The 22,504-nt window shown below is 42.8% G+C and overlaps 1 protein-coding gene across 5 annotated transcripts in view; it reads left to right on the top strand.

Moving 5' to 3' along the window:
• Positions 1-21,531, top strand: part of MAP4K3 (mitogen-activated protein kinase kinase kinase kinase 3) — a 960,603-nt gene extending 939,072 nt beyond the window's left edge. For all 5 annotated transcript variants that reach the window (XM_069235044.1, XM_069235047.1, XM_069235048.1 and 2 more), the window contains 2 exons: positions 13,192-13,247; positions 16,920-21,531. In XM_069235044.1, coding sequence (XP_069091145.1) covers positions 13,192-13,247; positions 16,920-17,007 — 144 coding nt within the window. In that variant the 3' untranslated portion in view covers positions 17,008-21,531. The remainder of the gene's footprint in view (positions 1-13,191; positions 13,248-16,919) is intronic.
• Positions 21,532-22,504: the final 973 nt, after the last annotated feature.

Genomic DNA, 22,504 nt, shown 5'->3' with positions numbered 1-22,504 from the left:
ATATAAGGCCTCTAAGTCCATAGTCACCAGAAATTCAATGTCAGGATTAAATTGTATGCCCTCTATTTTCGAGATTATTTGACCTGTATCCCTAACATGGGAGGGAAGTTCTATGACCAATGGTTTAAAAAAATTGTCCACATATTTTGACAGAGGTTCAGTAGCCGAGCCTATCATAGATACAATTGGTCGCAGAAGAGGTTTTTTTGAATCCTTGTGAATTTTGGGTAAACCATAAATAAATGGGAGTCGGGTGTTCTTTGGGGTACGTAATTCAAATTCTTTCTTACAAATTACCTCCTTTTGTAATGCTAAATGGTTTCTTGCTTTAATCATGTTTTTAATCCGCATTTCTGGATTAAGGGGTACCTTTCTATAGTATTGCAAGTGCTTTACATTCCTCCTGGATAAGCTTCAGCTGCTCGCCTCAGCTACCCCTAGAGAGGTTTTGCTACCTGGGCACCTAAAAACTATCACTAAGGGTTGCCTGGACTCGGTGTAGGGTGCCACACCATGGGTGTACACCATAAACTGAGCCAGCCTCCTACACTGCAACTGACTGCTTCGTGAGGAGCCTTAATATTTTGCTTGTGATTTTGAAATCAGTCTCTTCAGTTGCCAAGCCCTTGCTTCCATTTAATAAGCTGCATTTGAAACCTTTTATTGTTTTGCCTAGAAGTCCCCGTCGGGCCCAGCAGTCACAACCATATTGTCACACTCCAGAGGCCTTCTCCGGTTGACTTAAACTTTTTGTCCTCATACCATTGCCAGAGAAGCTTGGTTGATTATGCTTCGTCCTTATAACTGACCCCAGTGCCATCCCTGTGGTTGCTTCATACAGGGAGTCTAAACGAATGGATGCAAGCATCCCAGTGTTTTTCATTTCTGATAGTCTTAACTATTCATATGGCTAATGTCATATTTTAAAAGGCTGCAACGTCCATGCCTTTTGGGAATTGGCCAATCTGACTGTTTTAAGCCTACCTGAACTGTTAAAGAAGGCATTTTCCGATTTGTTCTGTGACGGCTTGGACGCTTCAAAGCAGATCCTGAAACACACCCTGGACAATGCAGATAATGGTGCCTAGTCCTTGGGCACTGCCAACACACAATGCCATTATCTAGCAGTACATGCCTAATTTTTAATACACACTATGTTATTGTTTTTTAATCAATTTTATGGTGTTTTTGTTCTGAACTGTGTTAGGAGCGCCCTTAATAGTTGAATCTGGGAGTTGAATTTGTACTGTGTTGGGGCAGGGGTATCTTAGTAGCCTCTACTGTATTTTGCGAGGCACTGTTTTTCGTCCACATCGCGCTAATTTTTCCTTGCCAGAGGGGACTAGTGATGCCAATTTGGGAAAGGCTTCACTTTAGTCGCCCGCGTAAGTTGACGAATAATCCTTTTTAGGGGACCACTGCATAGCAGGCACTCCACGAGGGTGCCAAAGGCAAACTCATCTACGCCTGTCTGCATCAAGCGCCAGCCCTGCTGCCCGCAAGATCATGATTAGGCCAGACTACATTAGGTTTTCAGCACAGGAGTTGGAAGCGCTTAGGCTGCCTCTGCGTTGCCCAATGGAGCTGGAAGAAGGGTACTGACTGGGCGATGTTGCCTGTTCTCACTGTCACACCACTATTCCTTTTCAGAACTTAGATGGGCAGCCAGCAGTGGGAGGCCTTAATTTGAGTAGGGTGCTAAATGCGAGACCGGGTCAAGAGAGAGTAATATCCATGATTCTGATCAATGTCTGTTCTCTACAAAAACATTTTTGAACATCTTTGACCTCCCGAGCAGTGCTAATTTGCATGTGCTCTTTATGGCCCAGGCCTGGCTTAAGAGCTCGTCGGCCCCTGATATTACTTTAACGATTCCTGATGGTTACTCTGTTACATCTGGATAGAATGTGTATAAAGGGTGGGGGAATTGGAATTGTCTTTAAACGTTCACTACAGAGCTCCACTTTGAGCTACCCAAACTCTTGGCAGTTGAGAGTTTGGTGTTCCGACTCATGGTCTTGTTGCAAGTGTTTCTTACTGGTGTTTTGATCTATTGCTCCCAGACTACTGTGGAAATGTTGTTAAGTCGCTTGATTTATCACCGGCTGTTCGTACAGTGCACTTCTTGAATTTCACTCTACTTAGGGATTTTATCCGCCATTTCGATCATCCCAGCGATACACTTATAGCTTCGTTAGTAGACACAATGGCCTCACTAAACCTGGCCAAGCTGGTGACATTTCACATTCACTTAGTGAGCCATATAATAGATGTGGTTTTCTTGAATAGTCCTGTCATGGTTAACCCTTCGGAGGAAGTACTCTGGTATGATCACTTTTTAATTCTGCTCAGATGGAGGTTTGATAACATTGGCCAACAACTCACTCCTGGAGTTCGGTCGCCCTTCCATGCATGGGATAAAGTTAAAGTTAAGGTTAAAGATTGAGCAGAGTTCCTAGCCAGGACGGTCCTTCCCCTAACCAATGATGTTGACTCCAGTGTGGAGGCAGTTACTTGCTGATTGGGGAGGGCTGCTGAGGCTCTGGCTCTGTGCCAGCAGAAGTAGGCGAGGCAGAGAGAAGCTTCAGACCGTGGTTTTCTCTACCTTGGCCACTGAAAGAAGGGATGCAAAAAGAGGGCAGGAAACTAGCACAAGGATTATTCTTCAGCAAAGAAAATCAGATTTAAAATGCTCTTAGGATCTGTCATGCGTCTATTAAATGGCTCAGATTTCCAATTTTGAGAACAAAATTAGTACTGCAGCTGGTAGCCCTTGTGCTACCTTCCAGGTTGTAAAATACTTTCTCTCTTCCAAAGCCTGCAGTAGGGAAATTGTTCATTTACAGGACTTCTATAATAATCGGACAGATTTCTTTGAGGCCAAGATCTCTAATAGCCAAATGAATCTTCCCCGGCTAAAGGTAGTACCTTCACCCCTGAGGTGATAATGATAGCGATTTCTTCCAGTTCAGGGCAATCTCCCTCAAGCATTCAGAAGCTATTATGAATTTTAAATCTGGATCTCCATTGGACACTTGTCCTCCTTCAGTGTGAGCTGCAGCAGGTGAGGTGATTAATCCAGTGATCAGCAAATTCTTTAATCTTTCATTGGCATCTGGTATTGTGCACCTGTCTGGAACTTGGCTAAGGTGGTCCCTGGGCTTAAGAAGCCTTCTTTAGATCCTAACATTTTCAGCAGCTATAGGCCCAGCTTTCTCCAGAATGCTAGATAAACTGGTGAATGTCCAACTGTGTGAATACCTAGAGCAGGAGAAGCAGATTCACCTCAGTCAATCACCGTTTCTCCCCACCACAGCACAGAGACTGCGCTCTTAGAAATTTCTGATTTTATTATATGTTTTCTGGATCAAGTTAAATATGCATTGCTGATTTTACTCGATCTTTCATCAGCATTTAATACTGTTCTACGTATGATTCTCTTGCAACAACTTTCCAGTTTCGGAGTGGAAAGTCATGTGTTGGACTAGGTGAAATTTTTCCTTGACGCGAGAGGACAGGCACTCTTGTTGGTGCCTTTTACTTCTGCTGTTAAAGCAGTCAGAAAGGAGGTGTCTCAGGGTTCATCTTTGAGCCCTTCTTAATTCTTTATCTTTGTAACCCTTTTAGCTGTGCTGGTGGAATCATTCAAATGTAAAATTATTTCATATGCAGGTAATGTCCGGCACTTTTTGCTTTTTGAGGGTCCTCTCCTTTAGCAGAGAAGGCATTTAAGGACTGCATGCAGGCAGTCTTTGCTTGAATACATGATAGTCAGTTGAAATTTAATGTGGGCAAAACAGAAATTATTCTTTTTGGCTCCCACATAGTCACCTGGTGGGAAGCGGCCTGGCCTTCCTTTAAGACATGTCCCCTTCCTCCATCTCAAGGAGCCAAAACTCTGGGAGTAAAATGTGACTATTATCTCTCTGTACTAACTCATATTTCAGGCTGTGGTTGGCACCAGCTTTGAGTTACTCAGGGCCCACAAAAAATGTATTTACCTACTTCTCATGCACGGTAGAAAGACTATGGTGCATGGGCTGGTCACTTCCTTGCTGGATTACGCCAATGCGCTGTACCTGCGGATGTCTGAGGCTTTGCTGCATTGACTCCAGGTGGTGTAAAATGCCGCTGCCCGCCTTGTTTATAGACTTCCCCGAAGGACATCAACACCCTCTTAAGATCTCTTCATTGGCTGCCTACTAAGCAGCGTGTCTTCTTTAGATTCCTGTCTGTGGTCTCTGTTTCAAGCCAGTCCGGGCTATCTTGCAGACAGATTTCTTCCTTACTGTCCTGACAGATCTTTGCTTTCAGCAGCCCTTGTGGTGGTGTCTCAAGTTAAGTGTAGGAGGCTGGCTCGGTATATGTGTACACCTGTAGTTGAGCCACCCTATACTGAGTCTAGGCAATCCTTAGTGATGGTGTAGGCAGCTCCAGATAGCCAGCACTCTAATAAGGGTAGCTATGGAGGATAGCTAATCCTTATCCAGGCGGGTGTAAAGCGGTTGTAAATACCCCACAGATCAGTCAGTGATGTACACACAGGAAAGAACCACATCAGTGTTATAAAAATATGGTATATTTAGTGTAACACACACTCTAGTACTAACTTAGGTATATCTCCTACCCTGAGATATGGGCATGCAAAAATACACCTAGCAACAGGTAAGTAAAGGCATTAAATAACATGGGCCCCTATTGGGCTGGGTGGCAAGGCAAACCATATAATTAAAAAATAAAATGCAAAAATCACTCCCAACGCACACTACCACACAAGGGCCCTTAGGACTGGGGAAGTACTAAAACCCCAAATGTAAGTAGGTAGGATTTCCCCAGGCGCCCGTGTGCAGAGTAGTAATCTCGGGTCAGTGTCCATAGGCTGACATAGGGATTTCACAGTTGGAGTTATTGCTTTTTAGGACCCTTGCCAGAGGACCCCAAGGAAACCTGTTGGGTCAAGGGAGGTTGGATAGTGCCCCCACCCGTGGATACCCAGAACAGTGCAGTACCTACTCGAGGGGCCCCAGGTGCATAGGGTTGAAGTTGTGTCAGAACCTCACTTTGAAGTGAATGGGGACCTCGGTTGTCCAGCTGCAGTCGTGACTTGTGGACCAGGTCGGTGGAACTCAGGTGTGGATTTTTTGAGAAGAGGATCTAAGGAATGCTTGGACAGACTCGAGATGCCCAGGCGGTGCAGGAAAGCAATGCCTACCCTTTTTTAGAGATGCTTTCCTTTAGGACGGTGGACAAACAAGTGCAGCTGTGGAGTCCAGATGATGCAGGAAGATCCTAGGAGTAGTCCACAAGATGTCTCACGCAGGTCTTCAAATTGCAGAGGGGTTAGTGGGGCCACCAACAGGTCTTGGCAAATGCAGGGAAACATTGCACAGAGTTTGTAGGATTTGTGGGGACCAGGAAGGTCCAGGTGACCCAACATAGGCAGGTAGGTCAGGGCCATCCCTCAACATGCAAGAAAGCCAGCAGGAAACAGTGGAGGCCCTCAGCAGGACCCTTTGACAGTAGGCACAGGGGGGCCCTCAAACACACAACAAGGAAGGATGCCCACGTTGCAGGAGTTGCAGAAAGGATGTTGTTCTCTGGAGAGTGCTGGAGGCCAGGGCTTTTTGGAGATAGGAGGTCTTCGACCTAAAGAGCCAACAAGCCCTGGCAGTGACAAACAGAAACAGTACACAGGGGTTCCAGACAAGCAGTTCCAGGGAGGAATCACAGACATACCAGTTGCAAGGAGAATAGGTCAGACCACTGGAGACCCAAAGAACCACCACCTGTGTTGTAGAGCCTCAGAGAGTCTGTGGGACAGCAGGATCCACAAGCCAGTCATCGAGGTGCCTGCAGATGCACGGGAGTGACTCTTTCCTAAGTGCAGGCAGTGTCCTAGTGACTCTGGAGTTTCCATCGCCACAGGGTTGTAGAAGTCTTTGCAGAACTTGGGAACAAAGTTGCAGTAGGAGCCCTCCTACTGGTTACAGTCTTGCTTTTGGTCCCAGTGAAGAGTGGCAGCCATTCCGGTGTCCAGGTTACAAACGTGTCTTGTAGAGGAGACTTGCAGATGGTTCCTGAAGTCTTGCAGATGAATCTAGGGTTCCACCCTCGGGGGAGCCCTTAAGTAACCCACGAAGGGGGTTGGACACTTACTGCAGTGACCTACCTATCAGAGGAGATCAGGGACGTCACCCAGCTGGACTAACCAGTCAGATGCTTCCAGGGGACTCTGCTAATCCTGTTTCCAACATGGCAGAATCAAGTGGCCACCTGGCAGGGCTCTGTGCACCTCCCTAGGGGAGGGGCTGGATAGGGGAATGGTCACTCCCCTGTCCTTTGTGTGGTTTCACACCAGAGTGGGAAACGGGCGTTCCTGCACTGGTGCAAACTGGTATATGCAAGAAAGGAACCAAATGTGCTTTTCAAAGCAGTCTGGTGATTCTCAAAGGCACCCCCACCCCAACCCAGAGACACCTATTTCTAAAGAAGAGATGGTCACACCTTTATCTTACAGGAAATCCTTTGCTCTGCCTTCCCCTGCCTCAGGCTCAGCAGCAGGAGTGCAGAACAGTGTTTGGGGTCATCAGCAGCACGGGTTGGCTTGAAGACCCTGCAAGGTTGTACAGGCCATTTTTGGGGGCTCCCTAAGGAAGCCCCCAGAGCAAATGGTATCATGCAACTAGCAATGAAATTGGTGTAGTTGCATGATTCCAACATGTTTGATACCAAACATGCCTATGTTCACTTAAGCCATTATGTAGTTGGACAACTCGTGTTGACCAGTGTCCATTACAAACCTTGGGATGGCTTCACCACACTTTCAAAGCCCAGGAAGTGGAGTCTGGTATTTGTCGGGGGTGCCCTCACACTTAGAAATAGGCACCCTGCCCTTGGGCTGAAGGGCCTACCTTAGGGTTGACATACAGGGTCAGAATGCAGTGACCATGATATAAAGCAAACCTTATTTCTGGAATGAAAGGTGCATGCACCATTTCACACAGGCTAAAATGGCAGGCCTGTAGTCACAGTTTGCATGGGCCCCCGTGTGTGGCACAATACATGTTGCAGCCCGTGAGGGTCCCCCGGTGTACCCGTGCCCTGGGTACCTAAGTGCGATATACTTTGGACCTACATGGATGCACCAGTATGCCAATTGTGGGGGGTAAAATTTACCATACAACTACATTTAGGGGAGAGAACACTGTCACTGGGGTTAGCAGGATCCCAGTGTACTACAGTACCCTGACACCAGGCAAACAGTGGGGGCAACTATGACAGGAAGATGCTACTTTCCTACATTAAGTCTATGAAGAAGGGTGGTGAGTCATTTTCGTTCTTAAATGTTAAGGCCTGGAACCAGCACCCTTTGGAAGAAGCCTATGGCAGGAAGCTATAATCTTGGCTTTTTTCCTCCGCTGTTCAGAGAACTCTCCTTTCCAAGTTTAATTCTGGGTTATGCTGCTCGACTTAGTGCTGGGACACTCGTTGAGTATCTGATTGCTCTATATCCCCATCCCCAACGCAAACATTAATTCATTCATGAATAGATGTGTTCATCTAGTTTGTTGGAAGATGATCATGCCTTTTTGATGGACATACCCTCATTTGTTTGCAAGGGTAGAAATAGGGGTCGTCCTCACCAGCAGCAGGTCGAACCTGGACCATCCTCAGCCATCTCTGCTTCCTCAAAACCTCTGCCTCCTCACTCCCCCTCTCAAACCTCCACAATCCCAAAGCCATCACATCTCCATTACATTTGGTGAGTAGGAAATCTACCCATTTTCCACAAATTAGGAGACAATCACAATGGATCGATGTGTCATCCAACTAATTCACAAGGGCTATGCCCTACCCTACCTTACCTTCCCCTCTCTCCAGATCACACTTTTTTCACCAGGATATACTGTCCAGCATAGACGTAAATAGTAGTGGCAGACATCCTTACCCTGTTTCGCAAAGTGGCCATTCATATTTTCCGCTGGTTGATAGGACCATGGTAGAAGGTCACAGGCTAGAGACCCATTCTGGATATCTCCCTTCTGAACTTGTTTTTTCAGCAGTGCAAGCAGAAGATGCTTCCCTAAACCCAGTCTTTCTGGCGCTTAATGCAGGGTATTGGTTGGTACCCCAGGACACCTATTTGCATTTTCCAATTCTTCCAGCCCAAAGATGTTACTAGAGGTTCACGGTTCTGTCAGGGATGACTGATGCGAGCATCTTTACAAAGTGCTGATGATGGCTTCACTATGACAGTCAGAAGTCTATGTATTTCTATGATTGGATGTCTTGCCAGTGAAATCAGAGTCCACCATGCTGATCAAAGAACACCTCTAGTTTACTTTTTCTTCTCCACGACTTGTACTTAAGCATCAATGCCCATAAGCCTCATCTTGTGTTCTTTGGAGTGACTTTCTAAGGGAAAATACTGGACACAACCTATGTAAAAGCATTTCAGAGGATTGTACACATTCAAGAGTTGATTCCAAAATATCTCTCTCATCCCAGTTCTGCGGGTGTTACATCTGCTTAGCCTAATGGCCTTGTGTGCCCTGTTTGTGCCACTTACCAAATGCTAGGAGAGGGAACTTCAGTGGTGCATGAAGCTACTAATAGCTCCAGCATCAGGGGAGTTACATGATTCTTTTGCAGCACACCTGTTAACCCGGATCTGCACTGTTGGACTGACCTCTGCGACATTCTGGTCATTTTTTCTTTCAGGCCTCCATAAGGCTACAAGTCCCTCCTTCCTGGGCTGGAGTCCTGCCTGTCCTGCATGATGGTGCAGGACTTATGATGCACATTGGAACATAAATGTGCTGGAGCTGTGGAGTTGGGATCAGTCTTGAAATAAAAGTTTTTCTCTTTGCCATCTCGTGGAGCAATATTCTGATCGTCAGACAGCACCACTATGATCCATTGTATCAATCTGGTGTCCGCATTTGCATTCATGTGTATCTTATTAATCAACTTTCCCAATTTAAATTGCCTGTTGTGGATCATTTTCTTAAGTGTTTGCTTTCTTGTTTCCTCCCACTCTTTTTCCTCAGTGGAACCTGAATCTTGCATTGACTTCAATGATGGTTTCCCTGGTAAGGGCAATGCACAGTTGTAGGGTTCATCTTGGTACCCGGAAGCTGTTTCTGTTGGTGGCAATGACTTCAACACGTAGGGTCTACGATCTTCTGGCGCTCGCAGTAGGCCCATTTAACAGTTTTCTAGTATCACGATTAGGTACATATTGGCCAAGGAAAACCCTCAGAAGAGCCATTTCCATTTAAGTTATGACTCCAGAGGCGTCTCAGTTGCAGACATCAGACAGGTGTCTACAAGGGTATTTTTGCCTTTCTTTGTCAAACAGTACTGCCTCACATCTCAGGTAAGCAGTAATGGGTACTTTGATCGAGCTGTGATGCATGAATCCCTTGGGTAACTAACACTAGTCCATCTCCTTTCTCTGGAAGGTATTGTTTTTGAGAGTCATTTGTAAGATGAGGAAACTGGGAAACGATGTACATCAAAAGCTAATGCTACCTTCTCTATCAATTTTATGATAGAGACTTCTAATCGCAGTTTATTCACCTTATAAATTTCCCCAGGTGCCAGGCTGGATCTGGAAACTTTGGCAGCATTTCCCTCATATGTTGACAGGTGGCATCATGCTGCTCCACCTTAAGTTATTGGACATGATATCAGGGCCAACATATCTGTGACACATTTGTGTGCTGATATCTGTGCCATTCTTTTCATGCCTGCCGAAGCGAATCTAGAGCTTGAGTCCCGCCATAACTTAGAGTTTTCTCTCTAAAATTATCAAGTGTGCGGACAGTGTCACCAACCAAGACTACAGGCTTTAAGCAGTGATGGTACTGCAACTGACAGATCTTAGTGACAGACACTCGCAGTGTCCGCTTTATGGTGTCTCATTGCCACACACGGCTCTGTCAAGCCTGTGTTGCACTAAGATGAACAAGGTCATCCGCAGCTAATAGCAACTACAATATGTCTCTACCATATAATTTGTTACAGAAGGTAAGTAACTTGTTCTTCAGTCTACATATAAGAACTAATAGATTTATCTTCACTACCTCATTTGGTAATGCTTCCTACCATTATGGGTAGTGTTTCTCATCCATGTTTTCTTTGTCTTTATTATGACATTCCTGTGGTCCTTTCCACACTATTGACGGAGTTTTCGTGCATGGATTCACATCCGGTTAAGGAAGCAAATAGCCTAATATAAAATTTTGTTAGTTTGCCTTAAACCCAGATTGATCATATTAACATGAATTTTCTTTATTCCATGTTTTTGATTGTTTGATTCTTTATCAGTGGTTCCTCCCTGGAGTCTTTAGTCGTGAAATGTGTTAGGGCTCACCTACATTCTTATGAATGCCAGTCTTTTTGCATAACTCTAGACCGGATTTGTTCTAGGAACATCATTTTAATGGTATCGATCATGAGTAATTTATTCCCATGTTCTTAATGTTTTTTCTAACCTGTTATTACTGTGGTCTTCTACTAATGAGGATGTTCTTCTTCATAGGGATTCTTACAAGTGCATAGTCTATTCCTCCAGTACTAGACCAGTTTTCTTCTGGACATAAGACTTTCAATGTTGCTTACGACACACAGTTAACATGCGAACATGGATGAGCTTATTTCCATGCCCGCAAGTTTTATGGTTTATTTACCTGTGGTTACTTCTACAGTTTTTGATTTTGTAAAAATATATTTTTACTCTTCTAAATTATTATTAATATCCGTTTTTTTTTCTCTTGTTAGAGACCAGTTTTTGTAATCCTTGGAGATTTTTTTCAAAGTTCGCAGTCCCTCCTCCGGGTCACTATGCTTTGGTATCTGATTCTAAAGTAAGGAATCTGTGACTAGATGTCTCTGTCAGGTAAACAAGTTACTTACCTTTGGTAACGCATTATCTGGTAGAGACAGGATCCAGCCGCAGATTTGTTACCAATGCTTCCCACTCTGTGAACTGAGTTCCTACTTTTGTCTTCGAAGATTTCATTATGGAAATCAACATCTAGAATTAAGAATTAGATGATTATTTGACACAAGGGTGTCTTCTGTTCAAAGCACACTGTTTCAATAAGCAGTTTCTGCGTGTGGTCATGGAAGAAACTGAGTTTGGTGAGGGAGTTATATAAACTCCGCTGACGTCGCATCCAGTGGACGATGTCAAAATGGAGTCACCCAAAGCACAGATGTACTATGGAAAAAGTGTCCAGATTTAGGCTTGTGCCTGGAGAAGATTTAAAAGTAAGGAATCTGTGGCTAGATCCAGTCTCTCCCAGATAATGATTTACCGAAGTTAAGTAACTTGTTAATTAAACAAGTTTCTTACTCTCAGAAATGTATTTTCTGGTAGAGACTCCATCTAACCAGATTCCTCACCAACCCATTCTCCTCTTCGTTCTGTGGAATGGACATTTACAGTGTGTAAAGCTGCACGCTTAGACTTTTTGATTTCAGTGGCTTTCCATCAGTCGACGTGGCCGTAAATCAGAAGGAAACTGATGTTAACATGCTGAGACAGAGCAGATATACTGGCCTGTATGTCATGTCCATGGTGGGTTGGACCCAAAGTGGAGCCAATCAAAACTGCTTGCTGACACGTGAGGGAATTGTTATGAAAGTTGTCGATCCAGTCTGGCATCAAGGGAAATTTACAAGATGGATAATCTGCGGTTAGATAGAGTCTCTACCAGAAAAGGAATTATCAAAGATAAGTAACTTATTATTCTATTAGATAGATAATCGTTCTCCAGATTCCTCACTGCCCTCCTTCATCCTCTGTAGAGTCAATGTTGTTTATAATAAGATCCCATGGTACGCAAACATGCTATATGCTGCTTTTTTCACTGTTGATGCTCTTTTGGTTCCTCTCTGCCAGCCTCGTCAAGATACAGAGAATGTACAGTTAGTGACAACAGCATACCAGTTGATGTCACCGGATTATATGAGGCACGTGCCCAGTACTGTATTCATGTCTGGAGCCGCATAGTGCCATTAGTCAGTGTTGAAGAGCTTTTGCCAGGGCACATCTTTTCTAGGCCATTTTTAAGCCTGGAATGATAATTTGTAATGAGAAGAGTCTAGGCAAAGGTTATGCATACATCAGAAATATTATTACTGAAGGTAAGTATTGGTTTTTTTTTGGGCATGTGGTTTAAAGAAATTAAGTGCATTGAAGCAATGCTGCAGTCTTATTTCAGGATTGATAACCTGAACCTGGAAAGTTAAGTTCTTATTCCATTTGGCCAAAGTTCATCTTCATACGAAAGTCTACTTTTTCTCTGGACCTCGGTTTCGTAATATTCCTATATTAATCTTAGAAGTAGGTTGGTCTTTATGTTTAGGCAATAAATTTGTGGTAGATGGAAATGCTTCACCACTGAACTCTGGCATATTCCATTACATCATTGTTTCACCTTCTTTATGCGCAGACCAGACCCAATAATACACAAGTAGTTTTGGAGTGTTCCCAGTGGTCAGTCAAACCTGAACTTCTAGCCTTGTTCCCTCTCAGTGAGAACACAAGCAAGCCCAGACTGTTTGGGGCCTTTTTGAGCCCCATGAGATGCAACCTGGGTCGTATGTCACAAAGGGCCTGATTACAACTTTGGCGGAGGGTGTTAATCCCTCCCAAATGTGACGGATATACCACCCGCCGTATTACGAGTCCATTATATCCTATGGAACTTGTAATACGGTGGGCAGAATATCCGTCACATTTGGGACGAATTAACACCCTCCGCCAAAGTTGTAATCAGGCCCAAAGTGCTCTAGACTTACCTTTGTGCATACTACTTCAGCTTAGGTGGATTCACTTAGTCAGGAAACGTGATAGGCGCAAATGTGTGAACTGATCAGAACCTATGAGAAAGCTTCTGGGTGCATTATATTCCATCAGCGTTTAATTTGTACACGCCCTTACTTAGTCAACCTAAATTTAGGTCAGCATTAATTGAGCACTGCTTAATAGCTGGAGAGTTTTCTGTTTTATTTTCTGCATGTTTTAATGTGAGATGTACCTCAGAAGTAAAGTGGCTGCTTTTGTAATGAAACCAGCATACGTTAAGAGTTAATTTAATAAAATAGCTACATCATTCGGTTTTTATGTAAAAAGAAACCGGTCAGCTTGATAAGTGAATGATTGTTTTGTATCAACAGATTACACAAGAAATATCAGACAGTACGAGAATATTCAGGCTTCTAGGATCTGACAGGTAATTTGAATAAATGCAGTTCAGATAACTGATGTACGCCAAGAGTGAACAAATCTTCCAAATACATGTTAACTTATTTCTTGTGTGGTCTTTGTTATTAAGCTAAGTTTGAGTGAAACATGTAAAACTATGCATACCTAATCCTCTGCATACATTAATCCAGCATGTACTTAGTTACATTAAGAAAGAACGTTAAAACTAATATGTTTCTTACAGAAGACATTGACTTATTACAGCCTTAAAAATGATTGGGATAATAACCCTATCATTAAAGAAATGTGCAAGAGAGACATAACAAGTCTGGTTACATAGCTTGCATGGTTACATACCCTTCTTGTTTCTAAAGCATCAAATAAGGTAAAATCATATGTGAATGTGCAACTGTGCAGAACAAGAATAAACAAAAAATAACTATGCTAAACTCTCATTGCTTTATTCCGGAAGGACACATTCAAAATGTTTATACTACCCCAGGTGCTATCTGCCTGGAGACTGATTGTGGCCTTGGACAACAGGACACTTCTTTTCACATTACTGTCCTGGAGGCCCACAGACTCTACCTGCGGTTTATGGTGGATCAAGCCTTTTTTCATCTCTTATTGCTTCTCTTTTGGGTCACCAGTGCTCTTCGTGTGTTCACAAATGTGATGGCAGTGTTCACAGCTACGAAAATCACGACTGGCTGCTCAAGGCATACTGTCCCTAAGCAGTGATCAACTACCTCCAGAAGATGCTGCAAGTTCCTCACATTGTTGGGATTCACTCTGAATGAGCTGAAGGCCCCACCTGACCTCTTCACCAACACTCCTTTTCATCTGGATACAGTACAGTTTCATGGCTTTCCCCTGGAACGAAGAGTCCAGGTCATTCAGGCTGTGATCCTGATGTTTCAGCCTCTGTCTTTGATCTCAGTGCAGATGAAGCTGAGACTGCTGGGATTATCGGCTTCCTGCATACTGCTAGTGCCACCTGCCAGATGGCATATGCAGGCTCTGCAGTGGGACCTGAAATTCCACATTTGGAAAATTTCTTGGAGCGTATCCAGTTTTTGGAGGAGACTGTACGTGATCTAGAATAGTGGGAGCTGGACCAAGAAATGAAAAGTGACAACCCCTCTCCTTCACCCACTCAGAGCCGATGATGGTCACAGATAGACAGCTGCTCGGTTGAGGAGGCAGCGATAAGAGGACTTTGGTCAAGACTGGACTCTACATCATCTTGTTGGAATTCAGAATAATTCGCATGATGCTTAGTTTTTCTTGCCCACCAGAAAAGGGAAGCTGGTGGAGGTGGAGATGCTTACGGGCAAAACACCACCTCCATCTGAAACTGCAGGTTGAGGTTGGAGTCTTGGACACTGTGCCAGGTGGCCTTGTATCTCTGGAAGTTGCTGCACAGCCATGGGATTTCCATGGTGGTTAACAACCCAGCCGGTTCTTCAACTGCCAGGGTAGACAAACTTAGCTGTAGGTGCCTAGGGGATCACAAATGGCAGTTCAACCCAGAGGTGTGCCAGGCCGCCGTTCAGCAAGGGGAAGAACTTTGGTGCGATCTTTTCACCACCACCAATAATGCACAGTCTCAGGATTTCTGCAAGCTGAAGTGCCCAAAGCAGCTTTTACTCGGTGATGTGTTATGTCTACAGTGGAATTCAGAACTCCTGTATGATTCCCTGCCACTGCGTCTCATGCCCTGAGTTCTGAGGATGATCAGGGAGGACCTGGACCAATGGGCATGTGACACAGCTATAATAAAATACTCATCCGCATACTCAGCCCGGGTTTATTATACGCTTCATTCAATATATACTTGGTAGCCATTGTGGCATACTCAAGAGATGTAATAGGCAGAGGTTTCTTTTAAGCACCAGTCTTTAAGACATTTCTAGTAGGGTGAAAGAGGCTGGCACCACCAAAATTACCACTTGCACCCACGTCTGACCTCAACATAGTTTTCATCTAGTTTATGCAGTAGCACGGGACTACAAACCTTAACCTTAAAGATGGCTTTCCCCGGTAGCCATCACATCCCTACCATGGGTTAGCATGCTCCAAGCACTCACTGCGCAGGACTGTACCTACAACTCCTCACAAGGAACAAGGTGGTATTGCAAACAAATCCACAGTCCTTCCCAAAGGTGGTGTCATCATTAAATCACAGATCGAGACATCCGATTCATTGGCTTGGTCGATGGGTATCTTTATTTCCACTGAAATATATGCCTGGCTCTGGACAGCTAACTTTTCAGCAGACGTCCAGGCAAATCTTATGAATCTGCGATTTAGCGGTTCATGTCTTATTTGACAGCAAGGCTGATTCCGCCTTGGAACTTTTTAAGACCAGTAAAGCTACGACTCGCTCCCTCAGTCTCCAGCTGCCCCCTCTCACAAGAGACTCATCAGTTTTGAAGCATCTCAAGAGGATCTCTCTTTTGGCACCAACTGCAATTTCAGACCACAAACCCAGCAACAGCCTAATCCTTTTGTCAGACATTATAGAGGTAGGTCTAGATGAAATGGTCATTGATCCACCATGCAACCTTCTTCCTTCTCCTTCTTTCCTGCACCACCCGGAAAGCAGACCTAGTTTGCTTCCTGTGGACACTCCTATGACAGGGTGAGTGTCTTGCTTATTCCCAGCCAGGAAGGCCTTACTTCAGAACAGTGGGTTCTCCAAATTGTGGAAAGGTGTTACACTCTTCCCTTCCTTTAAGCTCCACCACTATTCTAGCTGCTCCCTTTTCACACACACCCCGACCTTCTTGCCATACTTAACAGGGTGTGGCAGAGCTCCTACAGAAAGGAGCAGTGGAGTTAGTGCCAGAGCAGAAGAAGGGCCAAGGATGACACTTGCGTTACGTTCTGGTTCCCAAGAAAGACAGCTGTCTACATGTGATCCTGGACCTCGGGTACTGAACTTCTTCCTCAAAAAGGAAAAGTTCAAGCTTCTCATCCTAGCTCAGGTACTACTGGCATTGGAACAACTGGACCTGCAGGATGCGTACTTCCACACCCTTTTCTGTGGTCATATCCGCAATTTGTGGTGGGTTCTTCCCACTACCAATTTATGGTACAGCACTTTGGTTTGACATCAGCGCCTGACGTCTTCAGAAAGGTGATGGCAGTGGTGGCTGCTCATCGCAGGAGATCGGGCATCCCATTATTCCCGTAGCTGAATGTCTGGCTGATCAAAGATGGTTGCCAGAGGTGGTGGTGTGCCATCTGAAGTGGGCCGCATCCCTGCTGTTCGACCTAGGCTTTTCAATCAACAAGCCCAAATCTAACTTGTGGCCCAATAAATGTGGTTCAAGGGGTCTGTACTGGCCACCACCCTTCTCCTTGCCTTTCCCCCTCCACAAAGGATCCGCGACATTCATTGAGGAGCCACCACTGCTTACAGTCTGCTTACACACTGTGTGCTTGTGGACAGTCTGGAATGTCGTTGCATGACTATGAGCACAGCTACAAACACTACTACCCGTGAACATATGATTGCATATCGTCAAACGCAAGAAACAACTATTAATCCATGTATTATCAACTTGACGCCTGCTTAATATGTATATATCAGGATTTGAGACAAGATTCTTTAGATGTTTGTTTGGATATTACTTCACAAAAGATTTGTAAACATGTCATTGTGTTTCATAATCATGTTTTGTTTTTGTTGCAGGGTGGTTGTTTTAGAAAGCCGGCCGACTGATAACCCTACAGCTAATAGCAATTTATATATTCTGGCGGGTCACGAAAATAGTTACTGAAAAGCTATGGATGCAGTCCTGCAATTCATCACCAAATACACACTACCGCTGCATTACAAGTGAAAGCGTGAAAGCTTGAAAGCATGCTTCAGCTGCAGTTACCCAGAATCGCTTGTTTTTCCTTAATTTATTTCAGCACTAGTCCAAGTTGCGGAACATAATGCTATGATGTGGTATGGAGACATTACATGCCCTCTGTTTCCTGTGATTGGTTGTGGGTGGATCCTGCAGCAAATACTGTACCTTAAGTCTTTCTTTCTCTTGGCATGACTACACTTTAAAGAATGTATATATGCTGTCAAAAGGCTAAATAATTTTAATGCAAGAAAATATTTTATTGGTTATTGCGTTATTTAAAAACAAATATATTATAATTGTTACTCAGGCTTGAAAAAGTTGGGTTCCTTTTTAAGTGCTTCCAATGATAAGAAGAAAATAATTTGAGAACTGCTTTTTAGTTCTCTGTAATTTGTTTGTCTTGTTGTCTTGTCTTGCCGTACCTACATGCTAACTTTAATGTTGCTTTCATTGTGACTATCAACAGAGAAGTCTCTTTCTGGTATAAAAAAACCTTCAACAAATTGTAAACTGTGAACATACGTTTTTTTTCTTTTTTGCAAAACCCAACTTTGCCACTATCGGTGAAATTTCCTCTTACTTTCATACGCAAATGTATAGCATAAACACATGCTTGGGTGATTAATGTGCACTTTTTTCCGTTAAAACAACTACTCGACTGCCCAAATCAAATTGAAACAGTGCTTCCTTCAAATATAATACTGTCTAATCCTCCCTCCTAACTGGTTTGGGATCCTGCTCCACAATAGGTAATATTGAGGAGGTCTTTATAAAGATGTTGTGGCTTTTAGAATTTTAACTTGGTATTTGGGGTAAGATTGGTAGACCAAGTAATTGCCGTAGGCTCAGTGTGCTTTTGAGTGCCAAATATGGTCTCCTCTGTTCCTCTTGGTGCGCTTAAGGACGATGTAGAAACTGCTTATCTGTGATACAGTTCACTTTTTCAGATTTATTTCCTAAATGATTATCTTAAATATGGTCCATCAGGTTAGCTTCTTTAGTAGTTTAATTGGTAGAATCCTTAACAATCTAAAGAGGGCGACTTGTTACTATGGGATGCACGGTGGTCCAGAGTCTTTGACAGTTTTGTCCGAGGGGCTTTGAAGTGCTACGTCAGAGGGACACTGTTTCCCAAGGGTCAGCATTTAGCCACAAGGCTGAACTACTCTAATCTCGGTCAAGCTTATTATGGTACTAGTAAGAGTCCCCATGCCATGGTATGCAGAAGCATGCTTTCCATTATTCTAGGGATGAGCAGTTTAATGTTGATTACCTCTGAGAGGTTGATGACTTATCACTGTTTCCAAATAAGTGAAATAGGAATGCATAATGGAATGTTTATTGTTATTTGAGAATCTTTCAGACGTTAAGTTAGTCACTTCTTTGAAATTGTTCTTCTCCGAGATACCTTACACCTGCACTAGAATATTGGAATCCAGCCTTTTCACCTGCGCCAGCTCACTTTGTTCACTCTCTTTCTCATCCTTTTATCTTTTTGCCGTGATGTGCCTTCTCTCTCTTGGAGAGACAGAGATGAAAGTGACGATGATCATGACGAGTTTTCCTGTTTTGTAAGAAGTGCTTACCATCTGTCTCATTGCCATTTCTTCGCTAGGATGCCTATCAGTGAATATTCCAGGAAGTCCTGAATATGTCAGTTACACCTTGTCACTGACACTTGGACATATCCATGTTCTTATCCTATTATTTATACATATCTGCCTCTATTATGGCTGGCTATAAAATGCATGTTTGGAGTGTGATGGAGCTGTATGTAGGACTTTTTCCTCTAAAATAGCCTTGAAATCTTCTTTATCTTTTGAGAAGGCAACATAAATGGAGATTCCCCATTAAAACAGGTATGTCTGTCAGAATTATTCTGCACGGGTATGCTTGCATTTGTTATATGACGGCATACACAAGAAATATGTCTCTCTTTGATGAGAAAGACTGTTTTCCACGTTTTCTGATTTCATGTTCCAACAACTCAACTTCGAAACTCAATTCCGTGGAAGTATTTCATGATCATATAGGTAGATAGAAGAAGTCCATGCTGAAATTACTACGATGTAATTCTGCTATTGGAACTTGCACATGAAAATGTATTCTCCTGACGTAGTGTTTGACAGTGTCATTTATTTTATGACTTGCTTAGAAAACAGTGGCATTTGTGATAGATTATTAGAAACAAAGCAGTCAATCACACTTTGAAGATCTGAGTCACTCCTTTTAGACAAGGTTATTGGGATCTAAATTTGGTTTAGTTTTTATCATATATCAAACATTTTCAACTCATGGAGTGCTGTGGTATTGATTCTTCTTGAAAGGCTGCAGTCTCTTTAGCCACTATTTACACAAGGTTGTCATTGAGCTTTAAACTTTATTTTCAAAGCAATCTTATACAGCTTGTCATAAAATAGTTTCTTTAGTGAATTCATTAATTTGTCTGGATTCAGTGAAACAATATTTCTATTAGTTTCCACCCACGTCTTCTCAGTTAAGTTCCTCAATCTTGATGCAGTGAGTGTTGACCTACCGTGTATCTTTAGTCAGCTATGACAACCGTGGTCCTAAATAGAATGTTTGCTTAATCTCTTGGGTTTCTTAAATCAAAGAGGTGTTTGTACCGGAATGTCTCACCCCATTTTACCTGCAGCAGGGCAATATCCTTGAACTCAATGTCCATCTCCCATTTCTAGGGCAGCCATGTGAGGTGCTACGCACACAGCAGGCATCATTCCTAGGACATATTTTAGAGTCATTCTTTTTTATAATAGCAAGCAAGTCTCCACCAAGATATCTGCTGCATGATTCTTGGTCCTGCGTAAGCTATCACCTCCTTGCTGTTCGTGTCTGCGTTTAGTCGACAGAAAGTTAAATGAAGAGCCAGAAGAGAAATTATTGATTGATAAAGGTACTTCCTTGGCTTTTTCTCCTGCTGAATATCTGCCTTGCCATACCCACAAGCAGACACAGTTGCTCCCACCTTGGCATGGCATAAAAAGGGGTGGGTCTGGTGTGGTTGGCGCAAAGGAGGATGGTGGGGCATGTTGTAAACTGGAGCTCACTAGGGTCCTCAAATTCTTAAGGCTACAGCATCTTTTTGGAAGACCAGTTTACTAACGGCCTACCGTCTACTACAGTTTTTTAAACTAAATATTGAGGGAAATAACGCATCAAAGTGTACCTGATTCACCATGGTATACCTTCAGTTTATCATATTTTGCAGTTAACTATGCTTCCAAGCACTTACAGAAAACAACGGGCAACGCTATACTTAGTATATTATACCACATAAGTGCTTAGTTTATAGTTTTAATGTAATCTTTGTACATATGGGTAGTATTTTTCAGTAAGAGTAACTTTATAGTATTAAAGTCATAGACTTAATGTACAGAGTGGTCCTGCTATGATGTACAGCTGTCTTATCTGTACAGACGTCGAGTTTGTTTATTAAGTATTAATGTAACTGAGAATACTATTTTCAGCACTGCCGATTTTTTTTTTTTTTCTGGGGAGTGCTTCTATCTACGAAATGGATAGAGGTAATGGACACAGTGCATTTAATAACACTAATGTATTTTTATTACATGTAATTTAGTAATGAAAAACGAAATCTTGTAATTTTTAAAATAGCTGTAATCTTTTTTTTATAAACGTATTCTTAATTTTAAAGCAATCACACTGGTGTTCATATTTGCACAAAATATTGACATGTAATGTATTTAGTCAAAAGGTTAGCTGTTACTGTGGACAATTATTGGCTTCAAAATGCTGGTTATTTTTAATTGTGTTCTTTTTATCCTGGAAAAAAACACTCTTTTACCACCTCATTTAATATCTGGTCTTTTATTAAAATCACAGTCCAAAAGCGACTGCTTCTGTTTGCTAAAACGCAATACTTTTCAAAACTAAGTCCAATTCAAGGTAGTGGTACTGTGATGTGATACAGCACAAGATGTGTGAATATTCAATACTATGTTCATTATTATAATCAAAATCGCTTTAATTTTGAGTGCACAGAAAGCACGTAATGTATGTAAAGCATATGAGCAGTTACATTCCTGAGTTTGGAAATCATTACAGTTTGAAGGTGCGTCAGGCCTTTTGTTTGTATCTTTGCCTTAAGAATATTTTTATCATCTTTAGTATGTTAACAGGTGGCCAAATAATTTAGTTACTACCTCATGCAAACAGTGTAATGGATACCGCACATCACAACACCTTCATTTTGGATGAAAGTTTCTTATTGTGGATGTTTTCATATGTAGATAGCATGATTTGGCAAAATGCTCATGCTTTGCATCTACTAATGTTTTGCGAGTATGTTTACCAAACAGATAAAGTTCGAAGTGATTTGCAGTCTGCAATATTGCTGTGCTAATGTTTTTGAATATGTTCTTGATTGTACATATTGTAAAATAAACACGTTTTCTAACAAAGCAATTTGCTTCTATCGCGTTTATCACACTTTGGAAAAGATACAGAAGATACGTTTGTCAAATTCGTACTTTTAAACTGATAATCTAGACTACAACACCTTATTTACAAAATCATAGTTTACTACTTTTTGTTAATCTATTGACCCTCCAATTGACATTGTTTTCATAGCGGTTTCGCAAAATAATGCATACATTTACAGTATGCAACATGTTTTTACGCTCTCTGGTAAACCACCTCACATTTCCCCTTTGACAACAAGTCCTCTTAAGTATCAATACAAATTCACCTAGAACTGACCTATTACACAAGTGATTTGAGGCAAAATACTTTACAGTTATCAGTGAAAACAATACTGTTGTCAACCACCTTTTAAACCATATTCATCCTTGTATCAAACTGTTTCCTCTGCTCACCACAACTACCTTTTTCCTCCTTCATTATCTCTGTGACATTTGATTTGGTTGAAAACTGCACCCTGCATCTGCCCTTCCCTCAGCAGTTGTCTCTGGTAGGACAATTGAGTGGCTCTCCGTCTCACTCTCTAGACTATTATTTTCCATTTCCTGATGATCTATGCCCTCAACACTGAACATGCTACTAGTGGGCTCTTTTTGGGGACCACCTCGTCACTCTATATACAACTCTCCTTAACTGTCCTTAGTGATATAAAATCCTTGCATGGCTTTTCCATGCCGATCCTACTCAGATTTTCTCATTTTCCCCCATGCCCCTCACACAAAACTTCTGATGCTTTTGACCTCTCATGGCTTGAGCGGGACCACGACTGAAAGACCTGCCTAGATTGCAGGACCATGAATCCAAAAACTACTCACAAGCGGGCCATGAAGCTTCTGGCTGCTTGTCACATAACTCCGCTCCAGGTCCTGTTCATGAGGGAGGTCCTGGGACTGCTCTGAGTTGCTTATGCAAGACATAGCCACGATCTAGGACTTCTTCAGGTAAGTCCCACAAGAAG

The sequence above is a fragment of the Pleurodeles waltl genome, chromosome 5, assembly GCF_031143425.1.
Source record: "Pleurodeles waltl isolate 20211129_DDA chromosome 5, aPleWal1.hap1.20221129, whole genome shotgun sequence".
Lineage (NCBI taxonomy): Eukaryota > Metazoa > Chordata > Amphibia > Caudata > Salamandridae > Pleurodeles > Pleurodeles waltl.
The sequence above is the reverse complement of the archived record's forward strand: the minus strand, read 5'-3'. Positions and strand labels throughout refer to the sequence as shown.